The following is a 23,114-nucleotide window of genomic DNA, read 5'->3' on the forward strand; positions in this document are numbered from 1 at the left end:
CTCTTTATGACCTGAAAATACCAGAATATTTACAATTTCAGGCAAATAGGATAAAAACTTCGGATTCTAGAAGCCCAAGAAGTAAAATAGGGAAATCGTTCTATATGGGGCTATACCAAAATATGGACCGATACTCACCATTTTCGGCACACCTCTTTATGGTCCTAAAATACCTCTAGATTTCCAATTTCAGACAAATTGGATAAAAACTACGGTTTCTATAAGCCCAAGACCCCAAATCGGGAGGTCGTTTTATATGGGGACCATACCAAAATATGGACCGATAATCACAATTTTTGGTACACGTATTTGTGGTCCTACAATACCTCTAGATTTCCAATTTCAGGTAAATTGAATAAAAACTGCGATTTCTTAAAGGCCAAGAAATAAAATCGGGAGATCGGTCTATATGGGGGCTATACCAAAATATGGACCGATACTCACAATTTTTGGCACACGTATTTGTGGTCCTACAATACTTCTAGATTTCCAATTTCAGGTAAATTGAATAAAAACTGCGGTTTCTATAAGCCCAAGAAGTAAAATCGGGAGATCGGTCTATATGGGGGATATACCAAAACATGGACCGATACTCATCATTTTTGGCAGACCACTTTATGGTCATAAAATAAATATTTCAAATTTCAGGCAAATTGGATAAAAACTACGATTTCTACAAACCCAAGACCCCAAATCGGGAGGACCGATATAGCCCATCTTCGAACTTGACCAGCCTGCACGACTTTCTTGAAATTTCAAGAAAGTTTAGTGTTGTCTCTTTTTTAAAACACTAGAGCAAAAATCTAAACTTCTCTGACTTGAAATTTGCGGGGACCATGTTAGAAAGTGAGAAAAATGAATATAGGGTAAGTCGTCTTTCGATATCTGGTAGAGGAGGTGCACCTGCCCTTTGCCCGAGTTTTTTGGAAAATTTAGAGATTTCCAAATTTCTTGAAATGTGCAGAGGGTGATCCATGTAAGGCAACTTAGTACTTTACTTTTTGATATTTGCACTGGACACTCGGAAATGTATCTTCCCCATGTCCGACATTTTCAAAAATGTTGTAATGATTATTTTTTATACCCTCTACCATAGGATGGGGGTATATTAACTTTGACATTCCATTTGTAACACATCGAAATACTGCTCTAAGACCCCATAAAGTATATAAAGGGTGATTCTTTTGAGGTTAGGATTTTCATGCATTAGTATTTGACAGATCACGTGGGATTTCAGACATGGTGTCAAAGAGAAAGATGCTCAGTATGCTTTGACATTTCATCATGAATAGACGAACGATCTGCCACAACGTCGAATTTTCAGTGAATGGGCCCTAGAAAAGTTGGCAGAAAATCCGCTTTTTTATCGACAAATTTTGTTCAGCGATGAGGCTCATTTCTGGTTGAATGGCTACGTAAATAAGCAAAATTGCCGCATTTGGAGTGAAGAGCAACCAGAAGCCGTTCAAGAACTGCCCATGCATCCCGAAAAATGCACTGTTTGGTGTGGTTTGTACGCTGGTGGAATCATTGGACCGTATTTTTTCAAAGATGCTGTTGGACGCAACGTTACGGTGAATGGCGATCGCTATCGTTCGATGCTAACAAACTTTTTGTTGCCAAAAATGGAAGAACTGAACTTGGTTGACATGTGGTTTCAACAAGATGGCGCTACATGCCACACAGCTCGCGATTCTATGGCCATTTTGAGGGAAAACTTCGGAGAACAATTCATCTCAAGAAATGGACCGGTAAGTTGGCCACCAAGATCATGCGATTTGACGCCTTTAGACTATTTTTTGTGGGGCTACGTCAAGTCTAAAGTCTACAGAAATAAGCCAGCAACTATTCCAGCTTTGGAAGACAACATTTCCGAAGAAATTCGGGCTATTCCGGCCGAAATGCTCGAAAAAGTTGCCCAAAATTGGACTTTCCGAATGGACCACCTAAGACGCAGCCGCGGTCAACATTTAAATGAAATTATCTTCAAAAAGTAAATGTCATGGACCAATCTAACGTTTCAAATAAAGAACCGATGAGATTTTGCAAATTTTATGCGTTTTTTTTTTTTAAAAGTTATCAAGCTCTTAACAAATCACCCTTTATATTCTGTGTCGTGGTGAAATTCTGAGTCGATCTGAGCATGTCCGTCCATCCGTCCGTCTGTTGAAATCGCGCTCACTTCCGAACGAAACAAGCTATCGACTTGAAACTTGCCACAAGTAGTTGTTATTGATGTAGGTCGGATGGTATTGCAAATGAGCCATATCGGTCCACTTTTACGTATAGCCCCCATATGTTATAAACGGACCCCCAAATTTGGCTTGCGATTGCTCTAAGAGAAGCAAATTTCATCCGATCCGGCTGAAATTTGGTACATGGTGTTAGTATATGGTCTCTAACAACCTAGCAGAAATTGGTCCACATCAGTCCATAATTACATATAGCCCCTATATAAAACGATCCTCCGATTCGGCTTGCAAAAATTGGTCCACATCAGTCCATAATTACATATAGCCCCTATATAAAACGATCCTCCGATTTGGCTTGCGGAGACTCTACGAGAAGCAAATTTCATCCGATCCGGCTGAAATTTGATACATGGTGTTAGTATATGGTCCCTAACAACCATGCAAAAATTGGTCCACATCGGTCCATAGTTATATATAGTTCCCATATAAACCGATCCCCCGATTTGGCTTGCGGAGCCTCGAAGAGATCAAAATTTCATTCGATCCGGTATATGGTGTAAGTATATGGTTTCCAATGACCATGCAAAAATTGGTCCACATCGGTCCATAATTATATATAGCCCCTATATAAACCGATCACCAGATTTTACCTCCGGAGCCTCTTGGAAGACCAAAATTCATCTGATTCAGTTGAAATTTGGTACGTGGTGTTAATATATGGCCTCAAACACCCATGCAAAAATTGGAAATCGATATCGGTCAATAATTATATATAGGCCCCATATAAACTGATCCCAAGATTTGACCTCCGGTGCCTTTTGGAGAATCAAAATTCATCCGATCTGGTTGATATTTGGTACGTGGTGTTAGTATATGATATTTAACAACCATGCCATAAGTGGTACATATCAGTCCATAATCATATATAGCCCCAATATACACCGATCCCGAGATTTGGTTTTGGATCCTCTTGGAGAAGCAAATTTCATCCGAGTCAGTTGAAATTTGGTACATTGTGCCAGTATATGGCCGTTAACAACCATGCCTTACTAGGTCCATATCGGTCTATAGTTATATATAGCCCTCAGATAAATCGATCCCCAATCCCACAAAAATTGGTCTAAATCAAATTCATAATTCTCAATTCTGGCTCTCTACGTATCGCGCAAAAGTCCATGTCGATCCGTAGTTATTTGTAGTCTTACCTATACATAACTTTTTTGTCTAATATATACCACGTATGGACTAACTCACAATTTAGTAAACGATGTTAAGAAGTTTTAAGATAGCACAACCCAAGTAATTCGATTGTGGGTGACAGTCTTTCGTAGAAGTTTCTACGCAATCCATGGTGGAGGGTACATAAGATTCGGCCTGGCCGAACTTACGGCCGTATATACTTGTTTTAACTTATAAATGTTTACTTTCTCACATTTTTACAGGAGACATTGAGTGCTTTGATGCATTTGATTGAAATGATACTCCCCATTGGTTCCACGTAGAAGGAAGAAAAAGGTTTACTTCATATTTTTGTGCTAGTAAGATGGCTTTCTCAGGCCCTTCTCCCTCCAGAAACACCCCATGTTAATAGATTTGCATATATTTTACTGTTAGTGTAAAAACGTGGGAAATTTCCAATGAGACGCTCCAGTGACAAAAATTGGGTAATGCGTTGTCGGAACGATGGTACTTTGAATTTTTCGAATTCACATTTTATTAAAATTTTTATCAAACCGTTGTCGGAGAAATTTAAATACTCAATACGTGAAACTCTTCCATGAGTGAAAACTCTTCTAAAACTAAGTTCTGTCCAATTCTGCTGAACGACTAATAATTCTATGACCACTTGAATGCCCAGCGTAGCGGGCCGGGTTCGGCTAATTATATAGATATATTCTGGGCGAGTTCTGAGTTGATCTAGCGATGTCCGTCTGTTGAAATAACGCTAAGTTTCGAACGAAATAAGCTACCGGCTTGAAACCTGGTGCAAGTATTTATTGATGTTGGTCTGATAATATTGCAAATGGGACATATCCTACCACGTTGACGTATAAACCGATTCTCCAATGTGCCTTTTGGCACATCCTCGAAGCGAAAGTTTCATACGATCCGGTTGAAATTTACTACGTGATGTTAGTACATGTCTTGTAACAACTCTGCCTAGGGGAGAAATCTTTACTAAAAATAGAAAACCGGAGCCTGGAAGCAAATTAAGTAAATGTTTTGTCTCCGTTGTCTCCGTTTTATTTAGCATTATGCAAATGTGGCAACCGAGATCATAGATAGTGGGGATGAAAATCTTCCAAACTACGCACAAAAAGCACTGGATTGTGGTGAAGGAAGACATCAAGAAAACCGGGCAGGGCCTTGCCTTTCCAAAGAAAGAAGCCAAACCATATGTTGTGGCTAAATATGCATAAAATGTAAATAAAGGGTGATTCTTTTGAGGTTAGGATTTTCATGCATTAGTATTTGACAGATCACGTGGGATTTCAGACATGGTGTCAAAGAGAAAGATGCTCAGTATGCTTTGACATTTCATCATGAATGGACGAACGATCTGCCACAACGTCGAATTTTCAGTGAATGGGCCCTAGAAAAGTTGGCAGAAAATCCGCTTTTTTATCGACAAATTTTGTTCAGCGATGAGGCTCATTTCTGGTTGAATGGCTACGTAAATAAGCAAAATTGCCGCATTTGGAGTGAAGAGCAACCAGAAGCCGTTCAAGAACTGCCCATGCATCCCGAAAAATGCACTGTTTGGTGTGGTTTGTACGCTGGTGGAATCATTGGACCGTATTTTTTCAAAGATGCTGTTGGACGCAACGTTACGGTGAATGGCGATCGCTATCGTTCGATGCTAACAAACTTTTTGTTGCCAAAAATGGAAGAACTGAACTTGGTTGACATGTGGTTTCAACAAGATGGCGCTACATGCCACACAGCTCGCGATTCTATGGCCATTTTGAGGGAAAACTTCGGAGAACAATTCATCTCAAGAAATGGACCGGTAAGTTGGCCACCAAGATCATGCGATTTGACGCCTTTAGACTATTTTTTGTGGGGCTACGTCAAGTCTAAAGTCTACAGAAATAAGCCAGCAACTATTCCAGCTTTGGAAGACAACATTTCCGAAGAAATTCGGGCTATTCCGGCCGAAATGCTCGAAAAAGTTGCCCAAAATTGGACTTTCCGAATGGACCACCTAAGACGCAGCCGCGGTCAACATTTAAATGAAATTATCTTCAAAAAGTAAATGTCATGGACCAATCTAACGTTTCAAATAAAGAACCGATGAGATTTTGCAAATTTTATGCGTTTTTTTTTTTAAAAAAGTTATCAAGCTCTTAACAAATCACCCTTTATATTGTATCCTTACCTACAACAATCTCATTCATTAAGACAAAAGCGCGTTAAAATGATTATTCACTTTCGTAATGCCTCCGTGTAAAATTTGGTTCTGAATCGATCTTCTGAGCATCGTTTTTTTGTGGAAATTTTTCTAAAGCTTTCTCTTTCAATATATTTTTTGAACAGTGTATTTATATTAAGTACTTGATACAACTACTGATCTTACCCATAATGCTTAAGATTTAACTTCTATCCCCTATTTTCTCCCCGAAAAACAGGCATCCAGAAGAAATAGAACCAGTGGCTTATGTTCAATAATCGTGGCTTAGACAAGATAGCACAAAAGAAGGTACTGTTGTTTCAAGCCATGTCGAAGCTAAAAATTCACCTGCAAAACGAAAACTCAATTCAATAGAAGTGAAGTGAAAAAATGCAACAAGGGGTGAACACACCGTAGCCAACAACAACCGACTATCGAGAGAATGTACAATCGCAAAGTTGAAACTAAGGCCAGACACGTGTTAAGCATGCGCACATTACAGCACAAGGCTATACGGCAGTTCAGTCAAACCAACAACCAATGGGCGAATCTGGCCAAGTAGATAAAGTCACTCCATTAAGCTAAACAAACTGCTGTAATGGTATCCTACTACATGGGGAAAAATTACCTAATTATAGATGTTGAGTGGAAGCATATCTACTAAAAAATCTATCGGTATATAAAAGACAGGGTAACCTCAGAAACGGCTGATCTGAGAAGGTGATCTTGTGGTGAAAATATGGTACCTTATTTTTTGTTATTTGGTCGGGGAGGGTATCTCACCCTTTTCTGACTTTTTAAAAATTAGACCGAAGTTGACCGATTTGCTTGAAATTTTCAAAAAAGGTTGGGGTTGGTATTTGAGATTAAAAAGTTGATATGGGGGACCTAATTTTTTTAATATTTGAATGATGAGGGGAGGGGGAAATTAGCCTAAGTTCTTCAATGTGCTTCAATGTGAGAATTTTCAGTTCTCCGATTTGTTTCAAATTTTGAGAGAAGGTTCAATATTTAGTCGGGTAGGTAATAATAAAAACAAAAATTCTCGGATTTGCGTGAAATTTGCAGAGGGCGTCGAGGAGGTTATGAATTAAATATAGGGAATCTTATTTTTAATATTTGGACGGGGAGTGGGACCTCCTCCTTTGAAAGTTTGAACAAAGACCTCCGATTTGCTTGAAATTTTCTGGAAAGGTTAAGTGGCGTCTAGACAAACATCCGCTACTTTATTTTTCAACATTTTGAAACTAGAAGAAAAGTTCCCTATTTTTATACCCTCCACCATAGGATGGGGGTATATTAACTTTGTCATTTCGTTTGTAACACATCAAAATATTGCTCTAAGACCCCATAAAGTATTATATATTCTGGGTCGAGGTGAAATTCTGAGTCGATCTAAGCATGTCCGTCCGTCTGTTGAAATCACGCTAACTTCCGAACGAAACAAGCTATCAACTTGAAACTTGGCACAAGTAGTTGTTATTGATGTAGGTCGTATGATATGGAGAATGGACCATATCGGTCCACTTTTACGTATAGCCCCCATATAAACGGACCCCCAAATTTGGCTTGCGAATCCTCTAAGAGAAGCACATTTCATCCGATACGGCTGAAATTTGGTACATGGTGTTAGTATATCGTCTCTAATGACCACGCAAAAATTTGTCCACATCGGTCCATAATTATATATAGCCCCCATATAAACGGATCCCCAGATTTGACCTCCGGTGCCTTTTGGAGAAGCAAAATTCATCCGATCTGGTTGAAATTTGGTACGTGGTGGTAGTATATGACATTTAACAACCATGCCATATATAGCCCCCATATAAATCGATCCCGAGATTTGGTTTTGGAGCCTCTTGGAGGAGCAAATTTCATTCGAGTCAGTTGAAATTTGGTACATTGTGCTGGTATATGACCGTTAACAACCATGCCTAACTAGGTCCATATCGGTCTATAGTTATATATAGCCCTCAGATAAATCGATCCCCAATCACACAAAAATTGGTCCATATCAAGTTCATAATTGTATATAGCCCCCATATAAGCGACCCCCATATTTCAATTCTGGCTCTCTACGTACCGTGCAAAAGTCCATATCGATTCATAATTATTTGTAGACTTACCTATACATAACTTTTTTGTCTAATATATACCACGTATGGACTAACTCACAATTTAGAAAACGATGTTAAGAAGTTTTAAGATACCACAACCTAAGTAATTCGATTGTGGATGTCTGTCTTTCGTAGAAGTTTTTACGCATTCCATGGTGGAGGGTACATAAGATTCGGGGTATCTAATTTTTATATCCACCACCATAGAATGGTGATGGGGTATAATAAGTTTGTCATTCCGTGTGTAACACATCGAAATATCGATTTCCGACAATATAAAGTATATATGTTCTTGATCAGGGAGAAGTTCTAAGACGATATAAGCATGTCCGTCTGTCTATTGTAATCACGCTACAGCCTTTAATAATGGCGCAGATTCGTTTTTTGTTTACAGGCTGTTCAAGTTCGAAGCTGGGCTATATCGGTCCAAGTTTTTATATAGTCCCCATATAAACCGGTTTCCAGATTTGGGGTCTTGGGCTTATAAAAACCGTAGTTTTTATCCAATTTGCCTGAAATTGAAAAGCTAGAGGTACTGGAGGACCATAAAAAGGTGTGCCCATCGGTCCATGTTTTGGTATAGCCCCCATATAGACCTATTTTGCTTCTTGGGCGTCTAGAAACAGTATTTTCTATCCGATTTGCCTGAAATTGGAAATCTAGAGGTATTTTGAGACCGTAAAGAGGGGTGTCGAAAATGGTGTGTATCGGTCCATGGTTTGGTATAGCCCCCATATAGACCGATGTCCCGATTTTGCTTCTTGGGCGTCTAGAAACTGTATTTTCTATCCGATTTGCCTGAAATTGAAGATCTAGAGGTATTTTAAGATCACAAATAGGTGTGTCACAAATGGTGCCTATTGGTCCATATTTTGGTGTAGCCCGATTTTATTTCTTGGGCTTCTAGAATCCGTAGTTTTTATTCAATTTGCCGGAAATTGGAAATATAGACGTATCTTAGGACGATAAAGAGGTGTGTCGAAAATGGTCCGTATCGGTCAATGTTTTGGTATAGCCTCTATATAGACTGATCTCCCGATTTTACTTCTTAGGCTTCTAGAATTCGTAGTTTTCACCCAATTCCTCTGAAAGTAGAATTCTAGAGGTATTTGAGGAACATTAAAAGGTGGTGAGTATTGGTCCATGCTTTGGTATAGCCCCCATATACACGCAGAGAAGGAATATGATCACCTCAAACATGTTTCAAAAGCAAAATGTTATTTTTGTATGGTGACCATTCCGAATTTATTTCTAGGACTTCTGAAATCCGGCTGACCACAAATAGGTCTGCCGAATATGATGTGTGTCGACAAGTCAAGTTTAGTGTAGCCTCCACATAGACCGATCCCCAGATTCAACTCCTTGGGCTTCTAGAAACCGTAGTTTATATCCGATTTGCACAAAAAATGTAAATATACTGGAATTTTAGACCCTCAAAAATTTGTATCGCATTTATTTTTAACGGTCCATTTGGCAAGGCATCGATATAGACCGATTTAACTTCTTGAGGGTACACTCAAGAAGTCATTCCTCCGGAATGAAATTTTAGACAAACGAAATTCCCCTTTCGCATAAAGTATTTTCGTTTAGAGCAAACTAATCCGAATTTTTGATAAGCGATTCAACGATTGTCTCTAAAATTTGTGTAAAAAAAAACTTTGCGTGTCTAAAATTTCGTTCCTCAGAAAAGAAAACACTTCTTTCAGGGTATAGCAGGCGCACTGATCATGAAAATTGCTTGAAACTGAAAGTAAAATTTCAAGATTTTACTCATCGTATTCATTTAAATAATGGCGGGAAAAATCTACAGATTTAAGATTTCAAATCAAGGCGTTATTTTATCATATAACATAACGATATGTTTATGATTTCTCTAAAACTCAAACAAAATTGGTTCTCATAAATCCCGAATCTGATCTTTTTTCTTCGGGAAGCGTACTGGTTGAACTGATTTGCTTGGGAGAAGATTTGTCATCAAACCCCCAAAATGCTATATATTATCAAGTAACCCGCTACGACGAAGAATTTTCAAAGTATTGGGTATTTAAGATTCGGCCTGGCCAATGTTAAACAAGTATATTACTGCTGTATATACTTGTTTAATATTGGAACGAGGAGGGGGACTTCCCCTTGCCTTCAAGTTCTTCAATGTGCTTGAAGTTTTCAATAAGTTCTCCGATTTGTTTGAAATTTTCAGAGAAGGTTGGAATTGGCATCTATACAATAATAAAATAATAAAAACAAAAATTTTCGGATTTGAGTGAAATTTGCAGAGGGCGTCGAGGAGGTTATGAATTCAATATATGGTATCTGATTTTTAATATTTGGACGGGGAGCGGGACTTCCTCCTTTGAAAGTTTGAACAAAGATCTCCGATTTGCTTGAAATTTTCAGGAAAGGTTAAGGTGGCGTCTAGACAAACACTTTATTTTTCAACTTTTTGAAACTGCAAGAAAAGTACTTAGTGTTTTGATACTTGTCCGGGAGGCGACGCTCCTTATTGCCAGACTTTTTGAAGTAAAAACCTCAAATCTTACATTTATTGACAGACAACATAGAGAGTGCTTCATTTTCCGGTATATGGTCAGAAAGGCAGCTTCACCGTGCCTGACATTTTAAAAACCTGTTGTTATGACTATTTTTAACAACTTTTAAATATTTACTTCCCTCATTTATTTACAGAAAACATAGTGTATATTTATGCAGTTGAAATTGGGTACTCCCCAATATACCGAACCAAGCTTCTTGGAAAAGAAGTACTTAGGATTAAACATAGACCGGAAACTGAATTGGAAGATCGTCATCAAAGAGAGGACTGAGAAAGCCATAGATGTTGGACACTGTATAGAAGAGCGGAGGGCTCTAAATGGGCCTGAATCCTATGATGACGCACTCGGTATATGAGAGCGTAATAAGGACAATCGTGACATACGCGTGATGGATATTAATAGAAAGGAAGTGCAAAGGGTTCCAACGGACATGTTGTCTTGGCATAGCTGGGGAAATGAAGAGCACGTCAACTACAGTCTTGGAAACGATACTGGACCTAAGATCTATAGAGGTTCATATCAAAAGCGTAGCTGCGAACCATCAACGGATAATAGGTGCGACGGTAGGTGAAATGGTGGATCCGGCAACAACCATGATTGTATAGCGTAGCCGCGAACCACCAAAGGATAATGGGTGCGACGGTGGCAACAACCCATGATCATATAACTGTGGTGGCCGTGACTGCCTTGTGTGACCAGCGTTGCCAATTTAGCTTTTTTCCCGCTAGATTTGGCTTTTTTTGAAGTCGTTTAGCGGGAAAAAAATGCATTTAGCTTTTAGCTTTTTTTCTGGCTTTTTTCATGACCCTTTTAGCTATTTTTGGCTTTTTTTTATTTTCGACATATTTCTATTGAAATATGGATAAAACGGCGCTTTTATCTAAGGCTTGCTGTCAGAATAAGGTTTTCCACATATTTCAAAGCTCAATTGAAACATTAATGCTGATTCCAGCCATTTTGCGGGCATTTTCCCATCAACTACACCTTGTTATAACGTTTTTTCCTCATATTCATAAAAGTTATCGTAAACTTTAAATCTAATGGTAGATACAGATACATGTTCCTTAAATAAACTGTCACTAAATTATTAGGAATATTAGCATTTGACTCGTTGATCCTTTTTATGCTATTATAATATTCTAAAGTTATTATGATATTACTAAATTAAAATAGTAGATATGAATTGCTTTGTACACTGAAAAGATATTGTCGTGAGGCCAAAGATTTAATGTCCTTAAAATACGAACGCGAATTTTGGTTATAATATCATTTGAATTTCTCTTATATAAACTGTTTTCTTTGTCGGCTTGATAAAGTCGTTTTGTCCTTATAGTTAAGTGATTCAACTTAAATCTATACATGAAAAACGGCGTGGATCAATTTTAAAAAATTCTTAAAATTAATGAAATAGTCTTTATATTTGTGGATTTTTTGTATCTTGACCACAAATCAAAAAAGCGTTCAAAAATAGAAGATATTTTTAAACACTTTATTTCACTTCATTCATGAAGAAAAAGCTAAAAAACGGATAAATTCAAATTTGACTCGGATTCAATACCAAAATCATTCATTAAAATCATAAGAACTAATTAAGGAAATAAAGTTTTGAATGGGGTATTATTTTTTAATTTCAAAAAAATACAATAAATAAAATCAATCAAAACATTTTTAAACGCGCGCTAAAAACAAATCTTTTATTTATTAATAGAATGGATTTACATTTACGAACATTCGACAACAATAGGTTTGTTTGGGTAATTTTCCAATAAAAGTTATTCAGTATAAACTTGCAAGACAGTAAGAATGGGTTTTATTCTCTTGGGTAAAATTAGAAGAAGTTTCCACGATCACGAATTTATCATAAATTCAGCGGTTTTAAACCAAAAGCAAAAACGAAATATATTGATATTTTCTAATGCACTTCTATGCGACATTGTGCAATATATCGCACATTGGATTTGTCGATGATTAACCAGCTGATAATTGCACGTTTTTACTGGGAAATGTAAACGAATTACTTCCAGTAAAAATTTGTGATAGTAATCAAAATGTATCGAGTACGCACACAGAGATCATATGGCTTAGGTATTGTTATAGTCTCACAGAAGTAGAATTAAAATGAATACAATTAAAATAATATGCATTATAAGTGAAATAAAGTCTTTATTTCATTTGTGAATTTTGATATAACAAAATTTAGCTTTCTTTCTAGCTTTTTTTAAACATTTTTTAGCTTTTTTAGCTATTTTTTTGGGCAAATCTAGCGGTTTTCGGTGAAACAATTCTGGCAACGCTGTGTGTGACATTCCGATGTCAGTAAGATTTGCCTGGGAGAATGGGACCCCAGAGTGAAATAACTGTTACAGCGATAGATCGAAGTTGGGTGAGAGGACGGGACTGGGCATATATGTGGAGGACCCAGTCACCGAGAACCTATTCCGATTACCGAACCACAGCACAATCCTGCATGCAGAAGGGTGTGTCATAACGGAATGTGTTCGGGAATAACACGAGCTAGCAAAACGTGAACATTTTCACAGATTTCCGGAGGGCAATGAAGGCAATAGCAGATATTACGGTTCGATCGAGAACCATTTTGGAATGCAAGAGCATGATCAACGAATACTCAGAAAACGGTAGAATGCGCAATAAAAGCTAGGACACACAGTGAACTGAACTTAGAGAACGCAAAGTCAATACAGGCAACGTGGCCGAGTTGCATGAATGTGCGGTATCGATCAATGTTATGATCGGAAAGGCGATGAAAATATTATGGAGTGACCCAGATAAGAAAAAGACTGGTGAAATACTCGAGAAGAGTAGGACAACACTCAGTAGGACTGTGGGAATAATGATCAGGTACATAGAATTGGGAGCACATCTATGCCAAATAAATACGTGCCCTAATTCAGTAAAGTAGAAAGTCGGCCCCGTCAGGCGATTTGTGATTAATGGATTATGGGCTGATGCATTCCAGTAGTTTTTATTACCGTGTAGAATAGAAACGTAACTCTTAGATGATAGAAGAGCATGTAGAGTAATCTTAGAAAATGTAAGTATTTATGGAAGTTTGTGTAATCACCTGAGCAGCAGATTTGATTACCAGTGCAACATATTTTCCATTTTTTTGTTTGCTTCTCGGTAGAGGACATGGCAGATATAGCAAATACTGCACAGATCAACTTCGTTACTCGCGTACAGAGTGCATAGTTCTCACAAGTGTTTTGCAATTGCGTTTTGTAGCAACATCAGTACTAACCACTTCTCCATTACATTCGTGGGACAACTGTAAAGGCCTTTTGTTTGTGACAAAGTTAACCCGGCGAATGGTTGCCATACTACTAGAGACGACAATCCGCATAGTCCATCATACACCCCCGTTGCTTGATATATGGTCATGGAGATTAGTGGGCGTTATCTCACGTTCTGCACTTGGCTTTTGTGGGACAGAGGACATTATCATTACCTGGCAATCACAATTGAGTGGACTGTGTGGCTGGTTGGCCGACTAGATTGGTTCTATGGGAGGCTAGTTCAACAAGACAGCTGAGTATTATTAGTTGGTTAATAAATCGTAAATTTGTAGTCTCTGTGTTGGTTATTAATAATCATTGACGGCTGATTATTTTGTTGCACGAGAATAAAACAAAATAACAAAGCAAAAACAACAAAAAGAATTATTCATTGGATATTTGTGGAATCCAAGGTCATTCAATTTAGCTCTTTGAACAGTTTGGTTACATTTAATGGAGGAAAATTACAAGCCTCAAGATATAAGAGAGAATTTAAACAATTGAGTAATGTAGAAAGTCGAGTGGGACCGACTATATCATACCCTATATACCCCCTACTGAATTAGTGAACATAAGCATTTGTGGGGTATCATTGGAGTAGGTTTGGGAAATAAACCTTGTTTACTTATCTAAACTAAAAAAAAATTAAGGCGTATAGGTTTATGGGAACATTATCTCAATCTGAATATTAACGACTAATATTAGGAGCTATACTTGAGTTTACACCTACAGCTTACTATAGTCAAATATGTGAAAATCGGCTACACTTATAGAAAAAATTGCGTTTCACAATCGTGAACGGACGTTGTCAAAATGAAACGGAAACGTTCACAAAAAAAAAAAAAAAAACAAAACGGAATGTTTCATGAACGGCATTCGTTTTTCTTTGACCATGAAAAGTCTTAAAATAACCGTTAGCCGTTGTTATGGCAACTCCGCCGTTGGTGCAATGTGCTGTATCGTGCAGGCAACACAAGTTCGAGTCACGGTAGCGGAAGTATTTTTTTAATTTTTTTTTATAAATTCGTAACCATAATGTAACGTTTTCAGATCATAACGCTGGTTGTTGTTTAGACAACGTATGGTGTCAGTTGTACGTTGTCAGATTGACTCCATCTGTTCTCAGTTTGACAACACATGTGTGTTGATTCACTTTCATGAACGGATCGTTTCGAAATGACCACGCCGTTCATGATTTTTTCTAATGGTGTAATATATTTATGTAAGAGCTATATATAAGTCTACACTAAAAAAAATATTTACGTGATATTAAAGATTACGTAACCTCAATTTTAGGATGCGCAATTTACACAGTATTAAGGTCAAATTTCTTTAAAATAATGAAATTTTAATTAAAAGAAAGTTTATAATCTTTGCTTCAAATTTTTTTTCATTAAATTTAGGACACACATTTTGAAAATTTGCGTCCCTTCGTTAAAGTTGCATGACTTTAAACTAAGGCAAATTTTCGTTAAAGTAAAGAAACACATTTTTGATTTAAAGAAATCGTCCTTAAACTAACTGAAATATTGAATCTTTAGATTTAAAATAAAAACGCTTCAAATATAGGCTAAGACTTATTTTGGTTTAAAGTTATTTTGGAATTAAGAAAATATTTTTTTACTTCGAAATATCCGTCAAAAATGTGTTTCTTTACTTTAAGGAAAATTAGCCTGCGACTTTAACGGATTTAATGAAAAAAAATTTAAACAAAGATTATAAACTTTATTTTAATTAAAATTTCATTATTTTAAAGAAATTTGTTCTTAATATTTTGTAAATTTCGCATCCTAAAATTTAGGTTGCGTAATCTTTAATATCACGTAAATATTTTTCAGTGTATGATGACAACATTTAGGAAAATTAAGATAACATTGTACCAACTTTGAGTAAGATCGGTTAGTAAATGAGGATATTATGGCCAAATTTAAGAAAATTATAGATACATATATATGGGAGCTACATCTAAATTTTAACCAATTTTGATGAGTCTCTACAGGTATAGTTACTTCTATAGAAGACTAGATTTTGCCAACTTTGAGTTGAGTCATAAATAAGCATTTTATGGCCAAATTTGGAAAAATAGGGCGATGCATATATATGGAGCTGTATGTAGGTTAGGTTAGGTATAGTAGCAGCAGGCTCGCTTAGACTATTCAGTCCATTGTGATACCACAGTCGCGAAAGTTTTACTCTCTTATCACTGAGTGCTGCCCGATTCCATGTTAAGCTCAAAGACAAGGGACCTCCTTCTTATAGCCGAGTCCGAACGGCGTTTCACATTGCATCACTTGGAGAAGCTTTGAAACACTCAGCAATGTCAGCACTACTTAGGTGGGATAATCCACCGCGGAAAAACTTGTTTTTTTGGTGTTTGGTCGAAACAGGAATCGAATCCACGACCTTGTATGCAAGGCGGGCATGCTAACCATTGCACCATGGTGGCTCCATATGTAAAACTGGACCCATTTGGATGATTCTTTTCAGGTATAGTTAGTACTATAGAAGATGAGATTTTTGCAACTTTGAGTAGGATAAGCTAATAAATAAGGGTTATATAGTCAAATTTTGGAAAATCAGGCGATTCATATATATGGGAGCTATATCTAAATAGGAACCGATTTCTATGATTTTTTTTTGCAGGCTTAATTAATACAATTGAAGATAACATTGTATCAACATTGAGTAGGATCAGTTACTAAATAAGGGATCTATAACCAAATATGAGAAAATCGGGCTATACATATATACGGGAGATATATATAAATCTGAACCGATTGCAATGCAATTTTGCACTGAGAACAGATGGGATCAATCTGACAACGTAAAAATTACACCATACGTTGTCAAAACAACAACCAGCGTCCATGATCTGAAAATGTAATGGTTACGAATTTATAAACAAAATTAAAAAAATATTTCCTCTACCGTGACTCGGAACTGTGTTGCCTGCACGATACGCGTTAACAGTCGCCTTAGCAGATTACACCAACGGCGGAGTTGCCATAACAACGTCTAACGATTATTTTAAGACTTCTTATGGCCAAAGAAAAATGAATGCCGTTCATGAAATCGCGAACATACCGTTTTGATTTTTTGTGAACGTTTCCGTTTCATTTTGACAACGTCCGTTCAATTTTTTCTATCAGTGTAGAGGCACAACTTTAAAAATACTTCCAAAAATGCCATCATAAAGATGTTTTTCGTTTTAACTACACAGTAAGTAATTTTAATTAAATTTTTATACCCTGCGCCACACTGTGGAACAGGGTATTATAAGTTAGTGCATATGTTTGTAACACCCAGAAGGAGACGAGATAGACACATGGTGTCTTTGGCAATAATGCTCAGGGTGGGTCCCTGAGTCGATTTAACCATGTCCGTCCGCCCGTCCGTCCGTCCTGTGAACACATTTTTGTGATCAAAGTCTAGGTCGCAATTTACGTCCAATCGCCTTCAAATTTGGCACATGTTCCTAATTTGGGTCAGAATAGAACCCTATTGATTTTGGAAGAAATCGGTTCAGATTTAGATATATCTCCCACATATATCTTTCGCCCGATATGCACTAATATGGACCCAGCAGCCAGAGTTTTATACCGATTTGCTTGAAATGTTGTACAAACATAACACTTAGCCGTATAGTCAAGTGTGCAAAATTTGATTGAAATCGGTTCAGATTATGATATAGCTCCCATATATATCTTCCGTCCGATATGGACTTATATGGCCTCAGAAGCCAGATTTTTGGCCGAATTTGGTTGAAATTTTGCACTAGGAGTACAATTAGTAGTATAGTCAAGTGTGCAAAATTTGATTGAAATCGGTTCAGATTTAGATATAGCTCCCATATATATGTTTTTCTAATTTCGACCAAAATGGTCAAAATACCAACATTTCCTTTTTTTATACCCTCCACCAGAAGATGGGGGTATATTAACTTTGTCATTCCGTTTGTAACACATCGAAATATTGCTCTAAGACCCCATAAAGTATATATATTCTGGGTCGTGGTGAAATTAGGAGTCGATCTGAGCATGTCCGTCCGTCTGTTGAAATCACGCTAACTTCCGAACGAAACAAGCTATCGACTTGAAACTTGGCACAAGTAGTTGCTGTTGATGTAGGTCGGATGGTATTGCAAATGGGCCACATGGGTCCCCTTTTACGTATAGCACCCATATAAACGGACCCCCAAATTTAGCTTGCAGACCCTCTAAGAGAAGCAAATTTCATCCGATCCGGCTGAAATTTGGTACATGGTGTTACTATATGGTCTCTAACAACCATGCAAAAATTGGTCCGCATCGGTCCATAATTATATATAGCCCCCATATAAACCGATCCCCCGATTTGGCTTTCGGAGCCTCTAAGAGAAGCAAATTTCATCCGATCCGGCTGAAATTTGGTACATTGTGTTAGTATATGGTCTCTAAAAACCATGCAAAAATTGGTCCACATCAGTCCAAAATTATATATATACCCCATATAAACCGATCCCCAGATTTGGCTTGCGGAGCCTCTAAGAGAAGAAAATTTCATCCGATCCGGCTGAAATTTGGTACATGGTGTTAGTATATGGTCTCTAACACCTACGCAAAAATTGGTCTACGTCGGTCAATAATTATATATAGCCCCCATATAAACCGATCCCCCGATTTGGCTTTCGGAGCCTCTAAGAGAAGCAAATTTCATCCGATCCGGCTAAAATTTGGTACATTGTGTTAGTATATGGTCTTTAACAACCATGCAAAAATTGGTCCATATCGGTCCATAATTATATATAGCCTCCATATAAAGCGATCCCCAGATTTGGCTTGCGGAGCCTCTAAGAGAAGCAAATTTCATCCTATCCGGCTGAAATTTGGTACATGGTGTTAGTATACGGTCTCTAATGACCATGCAAAAATTGGTCCACATCGGTGCATAACCATATATAGAGCCATATAAACCGAACGCCAGATTTGACCTCCGGAGCCTCTTGGAAGACCAAAATTCATCTGATTCAGTTGATATTTGGTACGTGGTGTTAATATATGGCCTCAAACACCCATGCAGAAATTGGCCGAAATCGGTCCATAATTATGTATAGCCCCCATATAAACCGATCCCCAGATTTGACCTCCGGAGCCCCTTGGAAGAGCAAAATTCAACGGATTCCGTTGAAATGTGGTACGTGATGTTAGTATATGGTATCCAACAACCATGCATGAATAGGTTCATATCAGTCCATAATTTTATATAGCCCCCATATAAACCGATCCCCAGATTTGACCTCCGATGCCTTGTGGAGAAGCAAAATTCATCCGATCTGGTTGAAATTTGGTACAATTCTGGCTCCCTAAGTGCCGTGCAAAAGTCCATATCGATTCGTAATTATTTGTAGACTTACATACCTTTTTGTCTAATATATACCACGTGTGGACTAACTCAAAATTTAGAAAACGATTTAAAATACCACAACCCAAGTAATTCGATTGTGTATAACAGTCTTTCGTAGAAGTTTCTACGCAATCCATGGTGGAGGGTACATAAGATTCGGCCTGGCCGAACTTACGGCCGTTTATACTTGTTTTTACTAAAATTGTGTTCCACCCTAGTACATTAGCCAACTTAAATTTTGAGTCTATAGATTTTGTAAAAGTCTATCAAATTCTGTCCAAATCGAGTGATATTTAAATGTATGAATTTGGGACAAACCTTTATATATAACACATTTGACGGATGTGATATGGTATCGAAAATATAGATCTACAAAGTGGTGCAGGGTATAATATAGTCGGCCCCGTCCAACTTTAGAGTTTCCTTACTTGTTATAACTCGATTTTAATGGAGAATTTTAACTTTGTTTGTTTCAATTGGGTTTAAAATAGAGTAAGAATTAATAAAATGATACAAATTATTTCAATTTTATCGAAAAAATGCTACATCCATTCTTGAAAAATTGCCAATTTTTGAAAATATTTTGGTTCAAACGATTTAGGCAAGCGTAAGAATGCATTAAAAATCATATAGGAAATATTTATTTTTCAAAATATCACACCTTAGTGCCATGCTGCATCCAATACCATACAATATTTGTGATCCGATCCGCCAACCCAGTTGACTAGACTCAAGTGAAGTCATTCTTTGACAAGAAAGTTGACCGACAAATTCCCAATAGTGAGGTGTATACAGACTCTTATGAGAAAATGTTACTTAAATTTCTACACAGACAGGGAATAATCGTGGTGCAATGGTTAGCATGCCCGAATTGCATACAATTGTCATGGGTTCAATCCCAGTTTCGACAAAACACCAAAAAATTTCAGCGGTGTATTGTCCCCTCTCGGTAATGCTAGCGATATTTCTGAGTGTTTCAAAGCTTCTTTAAGTGGCTCCACCGCACTGTGGAACACAGTTCCGAATTAGGTAGCACTCAGTGATAAGAGAGAAGTTCACCACTGTGGTATCACAATGGACTAAATGGTCTAAGGGAACTTGAAATATCCGGCCGCCACTATACCTGACATAGACCGTTCTGACCTTAATGGACATGTTTGTACCTGTCAAATGGATCAGGAACTTTACGTTGTGTAAAGATTACCTGACTACGGTAGCGATTTCAAGACTTAAACATTAGCAATTAAAAAGATGCGTTGAAATGGCTTTTGCCAGGTCTAAAGGCTTTAAAATTGGAGGGAACATTAAATCGGTTCATTTTCCTAATTCACGGGAGATAATGGTTAAGAGATTATGATGCCATATTGGGTAAATGTATGATCGATTATGATGCAAAATTAGTAGACATAACAGTTTTTGTTTTAATTGAACCTTCCATTTTCCAAATTAAAAACTGATTTTTCTTTTTTCAAATTTTTTTTTTAAAAATCAACAAAAAAATTACATCATAGATAACAAATATACACAAAAAATATATGAGCATGACTTAAAAGCTAGTTTGAATGTTAACAAGGATGTAACAATGCAGTCGCATCGACATTTGCCATGGATGAGAATGGACGTGGTTATTACAAATGATCGATAATTGATGTTGAATAAATTACGGCTTGGAAAATCGCTTGAAGAACTCCAATGAGTTTTTCAGTTAGGGGCATTTAGGAATTTCTTTGGTGGGAAATGAAATCGTTTAATAGTGTTTCTCAGTAATTCTCACTTTGCTGGCCCAATGGGCAGGATACACTTTATGAACAATGGCAGCATTGTGGTGGCCATGGTGATGGTGAACGGGTACTGCATGATGAACAAGAGCAGCATGGTGATGACCATGATCGTCATGATGTACATCGGCGTGATGGACCACAGCAGCAGCATGATGATGAGCATCTCCATGGTGTGCAACATCGCCATGATGCAATTCCGTGTGATGTAAATCTGCGGCATGATGATGTTCATCGACATGATGATTTTGATGGACCACATGATGATCGACAACAGAATTTGTATAGTGCAAAAAGTGATGAGGTTCATGATGGACGACTTTGGTGACATGATGTACAGGTTCGATCTTATGAATGGGTTCATGATGAATAATCTTAGCAGCTGGAGCATTATGAACTTCACCGGCATAAACACCATGATGACCAGCATCATGATGGACATCTTCCAAAGCGGCATGATGATCCGAATGATGATATACTGGATGATGTTCAATACCATGGTGACCATCTACAACAAGTTGGGCGGAATGGCCCAGATGAACACCTTCACTGTGATGTATATCGGTATGATGGAAATCCGATCCATGATGAACGAGACCATGACCATCTCCATGATGAGGTAAGAGACCAGCTTGGGCTTGGGATGCCAAAGCGAGAGCCATAATACATGAGAAGACCTACAAAGAGAAATACAATGGTAGTTAAAGTTCAGCTTAAATTTTTCAATATTTTTTCTGTGTAGCTTGTTTTTTTTTCAAACAGAAATCATTCAAATCAAAATCATCCACTCTATAAATCTACTGAATTTAAATTTAAAATAATTTGGGAGGTAATATTTTCATTAGATTTTCTTCAACGCGTCGTCGCGTGCATCGTTCATAGTATAGTTTATTCGGACGATAATATCCGTTGGCTTGATTTTACGATTGGTTGTACAACTAATCTCATAATAATAACTTCAAATTAATTTTATAATGGATAATTGACCGCCGCCGAATAGACAAATTTATATCGTCTATTAAATGTTTACATCCGCCGCCGACATGAAATGGATTGGCTTCATTCTCTGCTAGTTACAATCAGCCTATGATGAACAATAAATCCTTTGTTTTTCATTTTCCGTTTTTTAACCCATTCGCTGCCAAGGACGAGTATACTCGTCCTACATTGAAAAGAGATATTGCAGTTAATGAGCTCAAAATGAACACAAAATACCCGGAATAACTTTATTATCTGCTGAGACACTGTAATCGAAAATAGTGAAATTCTACATTTCGCAATGTGCCTCACTATATGCAATTTTCTTTGTTTTATCCATCTGCATAACACGGCAATAACACTCATAACATGAAGGGTTAAGCAAATATTCTAGAGATCGGTCTCGATAGACAATTCTTTTTCTTTTAGTGCATATTTGCGGAGACACCATTTTTTATATTCACAATTGGAAGTTCTTCCGTATTTTATTTATTTGTATTATATTCTCTTCATACCTTCATTTTAACGATTTCACACTTAAGATTTTTAATCCCAAAAAAAATCACAAAAAACTGTTAGCGAACTTGCTGCTTGCTACTGCTACTCAACTACTGAACTGATGATCAAGCTGAATAGACCTCCGTATTTAAATAGACCCTCCCCCAACAACTACTTAACTAGTCACAATTAAATTAAAGTTTTTGGCCAATTTTAATTGCCCAACATGGAATTCCGATTTGGAGGCGGTGGTATGCCATCATAACAGCCATTGTGACTATAAACGACAATTTTACTAAATACAAATGTGCGCATTGCAACTAAATCCGAAATTACCATGAAGAGTTCATGGTGGAAGATTAGGAAAATATTTAGAAATTCTGTATGCACCACACATGCTCTACCGGTGTATGGCCATTTTTGTGGGAAATTGTAAATGAGTGTTTGTCGTGGTGGTTGTGCTGGTGTTGAATATTGTAATGTTCAAGGTCATTTCTGGCGTAATACATTTTTGTTTGGACTTTTGATTGACCTTAAATGATTTCGACTCATCATGACAAAGACCACGTTTACAGGCTGTACAAATTAAAATTGTGGCAATTTAATAGTGAATTTCTTTATTGTGGGCTATTAATCAAAAAATAATAACAATATTTGTTCAAAATCATCTTAAAAACTAGCTGCAAATAATTTTGGTGTTCGTCTGAATATTGGATTGAACCCACGATCCTTCCTATGTAAAGCGGATATAAAGGGTGATTTGTTAAGAGCTTGATAACTTTTTTTTTAGAAAAAACGCATAACATTTGCAAAATCTCATCGATTCTTTATTTGAAACGTTAGATTGGTCCATGACATTTACTTTTTGAAGATAATTTCATTTAAATGTTGACCGCGGCTGCGTCTTAGGTGGTCCATTCGGAAAGTCCAATTTTG

The 23,114-nt window shown here is 37.2% G+C and overlaps 1 protein-coding gene across 1 annotated transcript; it reads right to left on the reverse strand.

Moving 5' to 3' along the window:
* Positions 1 to 20,456: 20,456 nt before the first annotated feature.
* On the reverse strand, positions 20,457 to 22,281 carry LOC142236123 (uncharacterized). Its single transcript, XM_075307381.1, has 2 exons — positions 22,196 to 22,281; positions 20,457 to 21,379 (listed from the first exon to the last, which is right to left on the reverse strand). The coding sequence occupies exons 1-2, from the start codon at positions 22,199 to 22,201 to the stop codon at positions 20,672 to 20,674; spliced, it is 714 nt and encodes a 237-aa protein (XP_075163496.1). The 5' UTR covers positions 22,202 to 22,281; the 3' UTR covers positions 20,457 to 20,671.
* Positions 22,282 to 23,114: the final 833 nt, after the last annotated feature.

Source organism: Haematobia irritans, chromosome 4, assembly GCF_050003625.1.
Source record: "Haematobia irritans isolate KBUSLIRL chromosome 4, ASM5000362v1, whole genome shotgun sequence".
In the NCBI taxonomy this organism is placed as follows: Eukaryota; Metazoa; Arthropoda; class Insecta; order Diptera; family Muscidae; genus Haematobia; species Haematobia irritans.